This window comes from Parasteatoda tepidariorum, chromosome 1 (genome assembly GCF_982258835.1).
Source record: "Parasteatoda tepidariorum strain Cologne lab strain chromosome 1, Ptep-v5.0, whole genome shotgun sequence".
In the NCBI taxonomy this organism is placed as follows: Eukaryota; Metazoa; Arthropoda; class Arachnida; order Araneae; family Theridiidae; genus Parasteatoda; species Parasteatoda tepidariorum.
The window spans coordinates 85,493,962-85,500,340 of NC_141755.1; the positions used below are offsets into that span (position 1 = coordinate 85,493,962).

Here is a 6,379-nt window from a genome sequence, read left to right on the forward strand (position 1 = left end):
TTTTGTTTTTATTGAGAACTAAGCGTTTCTTTGCGTTGATTTAATTATTAATTTCGCCTTCATTGCTGATAATTTAGGCCTCGTTCGTGAAACGAAACATGGCGTCCGTGATTTAAAAAGAATTTCTGCCATTAAGATTGGAAATATTGCATTGTTAATATAACGATTTGTGTTAAGCCTACTCTGGAATTTAAAACTGAAAATGGCCGAAGAAAAAGAAAATGACATTGCAAGTAACGTAGAAGATTTGAAAAAAGCAAGAACACAGTTACGCCGTGCTTTTACTACTGCTTGCAATCAATTTGCTAAGTTAGAAGAATCCGAAAATATTGAAAGTAAGGAAATATTTACTATTTATAATAAGATAGTTGATAAATCGACTAGGTTGTTTGATTTGGATTCTCAAATAAGTTTGTTAAGTAATATTTCTGACGAAGAATTTGATTTAGCTGAATCTTATAGAGAGAAATTTATTGAAGTGAAAGTATTTTACGATTCTTATGTTCAGAAATATTTTGATGCCAAGTCATGCGATGTGCAGTCAATAGTTGGCGCAAATTTAAAGCTGCCAAAAATAGTTTTGAAAGAATATGAAGTTGGTCCGAAAACTTGGGTAGCATTTTGGGGACAGTTTTCTCGCATTCACAATGATAATAATTTAAAAGAAGAAGATAAATTCCAATATCTATTGGCGTCTATTAAGTCAAATACGAAAGCAAGAGATATCGTTGACAGCTATCCACCATCCAAAGAAAATTATTTGAAAGTAATAGAACACTTAAAGTCTCGTTTGGGAAGGACAGATTTATTGATAGAAGTTTACATTAGAGATCTTTTAGCTTTAGTGCTAAATCGCCAAAATGTACGGCTTGCTGAACTTTATGATAAATTAGGTTCGAATTTGAGATCGCTGGAAACATTGGGGGTGACCACAAAAAATTACGCAGCAATGTTGTACCCGGTTGTAGAATCATGTTTACCCGTTGAAGTTTTAAAGGCGTGGGATAGATACAGATTAAATGCCAAAATTGGCGAAGAAGAGATGATAAATCTAACTAAAGAAAATTTGTTGGAAGCGTTAATGTCCTTTCTCTCTCATGAAGTAGAAGGTGAAGAACATAGGGTTTTAGCGGAAAATGGTTTTGGGAGACAAAAATACAAACGAGAAGTAAATAAACCATTTCAACAGGACGATCCAACAGCCGCTGCTTTAATATCATCACTTCCTGATAAATCGTTTGGAAAAACTGATTGTATATTTTGTCATAAACCTCACAATACCAAATATTGTCGAAAAGCTTCTGATTTGAGTTTGGAAGAAAGGAAAAAAGCAGTTAAGCAAGCAAAATGTTGCTTATTATGTTTAAAAAAGGGACATTTTTTCCGAGATTGTAGAAGTAAAGTAAGGTGTTTATTGTGCAATCAACGACATTATGTGATATTGTGCCCTAATTTTAGCAAAGGATCCATGTATTCCCCTGACAAGGAACAAGGACATGAAGAAGAAAATGCCACAGCACTGCTTTCTTCTCAATCGTCGCCAAGAGAAATTTATCTTAAGACTGTTATATTAAGACTTCGTAATGATGGTAAAGAGGTTTGTGTTCGATCTTTATTAGATGATGGATCACACCGTTCATACATCGAAACTAGTTTAGTTAAAGAATTACATCTTCAATCTTCAGGTACCGAAATACTTTCGCAAGGTTTGTTTGGTGGAGGAACAACACCTGCTGCTAAGCATAAGAAATATAAATTGACTATAGAAGGTTTAGACGGAAAATGTTCTACACCAGTTACATTCCTTGATCAGTCAAAAATTTGTACGGCATTACCTAGAATTCAAGATGAAAAACTTATTTCCGAATTATCTTCCCGTGGGATAATTCTATCTTATGTAGGTAGAAATGCGTTGCCTATAAGAATTCTACTGGGAGCAGATGTCCTTGGCAGTATTTTAACAGGTAGAGTAGAGGTTTTCAAAACAGGGATAACAGCCATAGAAACTACAGTTGGTTGGAACATCATGGGTCTTGGAAAGAAAAAGGAAGTTTTCAATATGGTATCGTTGGCATTGAATAACTTTGAGTTGCATAACATTTGGGATTTGGAAGTTTTAGGAATAACAGATCCAACAGAAGTGCACGAGAAAAGAATGCTAGAAGAAGACACACTGATCCATTTTCAAGAAACTCTGAAGGTTAATAATGAAAATCGTTATGAAGTTACACTTCCTTGGTTGGTAGGACATCCTCCCTTATACAACAATCGTGAAGTAGCCGTATCTAGACTCCGTTCTGTTACGAAGAATATGGTAAAAGAAAACACATTAAAATCATATAGCGAAGTTTTTTTGAATTGGAAAAAAGAAGGAATTATTGAGAAAACTAAGTTATCGGAAGTAAAGAATTCAGTCTACTACCTACCACACAGACCAGTAATTAAGTTATCAAGCGCAACAACGAAAATCTTTGACGGTTCATGCAAAACTAAAGGTGGTGCTTCATTAAATGATTGTCTTAGTACTGGACCAAGTTTGCACAGCAAATTCCTCCCTTACTAAACAGGTTCAGATGGGGTGCAAAGGGAGTTACTGCCGATATTAAACAGGCATTTTTGCAGATAAGTGTAAATCAAGTAGACAGAGATGTATTGCGATTCTTGTGGTATAAGGATTCTGATTGTTCAACTATCGTCGAATACAGACACTGCCGTGTCGTTTTTGGAATTACTACTTCTCCTTTCCTACTGAATGCAACGATACTACATCACCTTGGTCAGGAAAAATTTAAAGGTAAAGACATGGATTTTACAAGAAGTAAATTAGAAGACGGCTTTTACGTGGATAACTTGGTTACCAGTGTGGATGAGGAAGATCAGTTTCAAATTTTAAAAACTCAAGCAATCGAGATAATGGCCGCTGGGTGCTTTGATTTATGATGTTGGTTTTCTACAGGCTCTTCCGTAAATCCGATTCAGTCAGTATTAGGACTTAAGTGGAATTGTGAAACAGATGAAATATCATGTATTTTCCCTAAAACAATTGCTGACCTGAGTCCTTTACCGAGTAAAAGAATGTTACTTTCAGTAGTAAACAGCATATACGACCCAATAGGATTTTCATGTCCTGCAATGCTCGTACCGAAATTGATACTACAAGAGGCCTGGAGAATGAAATTACATTGGGACGAAGAGCTTCCCGAAGATCTTAAAGTGAGGTTTCTTAGGTGGGCAAAACATCTTGGTCTGATTGAACAATGCACTCTTCCAAGAAGAATGTTTAGAGGTAATGTCGATGATGCAACTTTACACATTTTTTCAGATGCATCAGAGAAAGCTTATGCTTGTTGTGCATTCTTGAGATGTAAAGAGCAAGGAGAAGTTTTTGTAAATTTGGTAACTGCAAAATCTAGAGTGATGCCAATGAACCGTCCAACGATTCCAAGAGCAGAATTATTGGGAGCTGTCATCGCTGCTCGGTTACATAAATCTATTACAGAATCCCTGAAGTTGCCTCTTAAGACATTTTTTTGGAGTGACTCTATGGTTGTGTTAGCGTGGATAAGGAAGCAAGAACCTTGGAATACATTTATCGGAAATAGAGTAAAAGAAATAAGAAAGCTGACGGATATCAACGCATGGAGACACATACCAGGAGAGTTAAACCCTGCCGATTTACCATCACGTTCTTGTAATTGGTATGATCTTTTCCACCAGAAATGGTGGGAGGGTCCTCCGTGGCTACGACAAGATGAAGAGTCATGGCCGGTTACAAATTTGTCTTGTCCGGAGGAAGAGCTGAAAGAATGTCGAAAGATAGTAACAAGTGCAGAAAATGTTCAAAGGGAAGTGGTCAGTGACAGATTTCTATATTTTTCGAAATATTCTATGATAGTGTTGATGCTCCGTTTTTGTGTCAACTGTAGTAAAGTTCGAGAAAATATTAAAGGAGCAATTACCAGTGAAGAATTTCAAATTGCTGAATTATGCCTGATAAAGATGATTCAAAACGAGTGGACGGATGTGAATAGGAAGAAGTATGAAACTTCTATGAAATTTTATGAAGAACAAGGTATATTGAGGGTCAAGACCCGTCTTATACTTGGAGAAGACGATGAGAACTTTCAATGCCCTATTGTTCTTCCTGATCATGAAATAACTCGGCGTTTGATTGAATATACACGTAAGATCCTAAAACATGCTGGAGTTCAGACCCTTTTAGGATATTTAAGAAGCAGGTTTTGGATCCCCAGAGGACGGAGGATTATCAGGGAAATTATTTCAAAGTGTATTCCCTGTAAAAGACATTCCTCGAAACATTCGACTACGGAGAGTGTGCCATTACCAGTCGATCGTATCCAAAGAATTGCTGCGTTTCAAGTCGTCGGGGCAGATTTAGCTGGCCCTGTCTTTCTGCGAGGTCGTATTAAGGCTTGGATTATTTTATTTACTTGCGCGGTGTACCGTGCCGTGCACCTTGAGTTAGTAACATCTTTGTCAACCGATACCTTTATTCAAGCATTAAGAAGATTCATCGCTCGTAGAGGGATATGCAGTGTAATATATACGGATCAAAGAACAAATTTTATTGGCACGGCAAGAGCACTTCAAAACTTGGACTGGGAAGTTATTCAAGCAGATTCTACAGCATCTCAAATAAAGTGGAATTTCAATCCCCCAAGTGCACCGTGGTACGGTGGATGGTGGGAACGTCTTATTAGAGTTCTCAAGGATCTTCTAAAGAGAAACCTTGGCAAAGCAAGTCTTAACTATGAAGAGATGCTTACTATGTTAGCTGAGTGCGAGAGTACCATCAACCAAAGACCTCTAACCTATACATCTGAGGACCCTGAAGAGCCAAAGTCTTTGACTCCTTCCCATTTCTTGCTTGAAGTTACCACACCATTACATTGTGACACAGTCGATCTAGATCTGATTGATGGCAACCATTTGCGAAAAAGGCTGCGCTACCTGCAAAAGGTACGCGATGGTTTTCGCACGAGATTCCAAAAAGAATACTTAGCCGCTTTAGTGAAAAATCCTGAGGAAAAACAACGCTACAAACTAAAGGAGGGTGATATTGTACTACTGGGTTCTAGTAATTCCAAAAGAATTGACTGAGAGGAAGACTGACTGTTAATCTCAGGTAAAGATGGAAAACACAGAGTCGCTCGGTTAAAACTGGCTCATACTACCATTATTCGGCCATTACAACGACTTTATCCCTTGGAAATACGTTTCGAGGACTTATCAGTTCCCCCAAATAATGAAACGAAAATAAGTAATGAAGGTATCTTTGATATCTCTGAAGAGCCTCCTGAAATAAAAAGTACACGAAAGTGGTCGTCAAGTAAAGATGCCCAAGAGACTAGATCTTTGACTGAAAAGAAACTTTTTCTTTTTTTTTTCTTCTTTTCTTTAGAGAGTTTATGTCATAAAGTAAATTTTAAACTAATTTATAGATTTCAGTTAAAGTACTTTACTTCAGAAACAGTTGTTTCTCTCAGTAGTTTGTTTATATTTCTCACTAACGTTTCCCCCTTTTTGGTTAACTTTATATGTTTATTAAGTTTTGTCTTGATTGAAATCAATACAAAAGGTGGGAGTGTTGAGAATCGATTTAGTAGTTTTAATCGTAATCGTAATGTATTTGTTTTATAAGAATAATAACCTGAATCTGGGTATTATGACTGATGTAAGAAGTAATAAAGAAAGGTTGTTTTGTTTTTATTGAGAACTAAGCGTTTCTTTGCGTTGATTTAATTATTAATTTCGCCTTCATTGCTGATAATTTAGGCCTCGTTCGTGAAACGAAACATTATGAGTTTAGTAAGCTTCAGGGATATTATTTAATTTCTTCTAGTCATTCAGTTTGCATTTTTAAAATATTTAAAAAATAAAATCTGTTTCCATGACCGAGCGCATTTTAATCTATAACAAAGGTTTTCATCAATGAAATTTCGCATTTTTGTAATTTTAGGTTTAAGTGTCTGAGCCATATAACACAGGAAAGAGACGAATATTTACAAGCCTCCCAGTGAAAATTTGCTAACTGCTAAAGAAAAAATGATCTAAGTCGGTGCTATTTATTTTCCAGTTATTATCGAGCATACTTCCAGATTTTCATTTTTATGCAGAGAGAGATACAAATGTACAACAGGGGTTAAGAATTAATAAAAATAATTTTTGGCGTTTTCTTTCGTAATGAAAATGTTAACTTCCTAAGAAATATAAATCATAATGACGAAAATTAAAAAGATAACTCTCCGTAAGAGCTATATTTAAAAAAAATTTAATTATTCAAAACACATAGTCAAAAAAAGAAAGCAAGATTTAATAAAAATAATGTCACTGAAATTTCTTTTTAATGAACTGTTTT

The 6,379-nt window shown here is 35.8% G+C and overlaps 2 protein-coding genes across 2 annotated transcripts; both read left to right on the forward strand.

Annotated features, from left to right (window-relative positions):
- Nucleotides 1-202: 202 nt before the first annotated feature.
- On the forward strand, nt 203-2,940 carry LOC147816585 (uncharacterized). Its single transcript, XM_087156901.1, has 2 exons — nt 203-2,314; nt 2,524-2,940. The coding sequence occupies exons 1-2, from the start codon at nt 203-205 to the stop codon at nt 2,938-2,940; spliced, it is 2,529 nt and encodes an 842-aa protein (XP_087013027.1).
- A 135-nt stretch (nt 2,941-3,075) lies between these two features.
- Nucleotides 3,076-5,121, forward strand: LOC147816586 (uncharacterized). Its single transcript, XM_087156905.1, has one exon. The coding sequence runs from the start codon at nt 3,076-3,078 to the stop codon at nt 5,119-5,121; it is 2,046 nt and encodes a 681-aa protein (XP_087013031.1).
- The last annotated feature ends 1,258 nt before the right edge of the window (nt 5,122-6,379 follow it).

Bases quoted from the DNA above. Each gene is read 5' to 3' on its own strand.
- LOC147816586 (XM_087156905.1), top strand. From the start codon at position 3,076: ATGTTACTTTCAGTAGTAAACAGCATATACGACCCAATAGGATTTTCA.
- LOC147816585 (XM_087156901.1), top strand. From the start codon at position 203: ATGGCCGAAGAAAAAGAAAATGACATTGCAAGTAACGTAGAAGATTTG. The intron at 2,315-2,523 runs GTAAAAGAAAAC...TGATTGTCTTAG, and splicing joins GTTCTGTTACGAAGAATATG to TACTGGACCAAGTTTGCACA.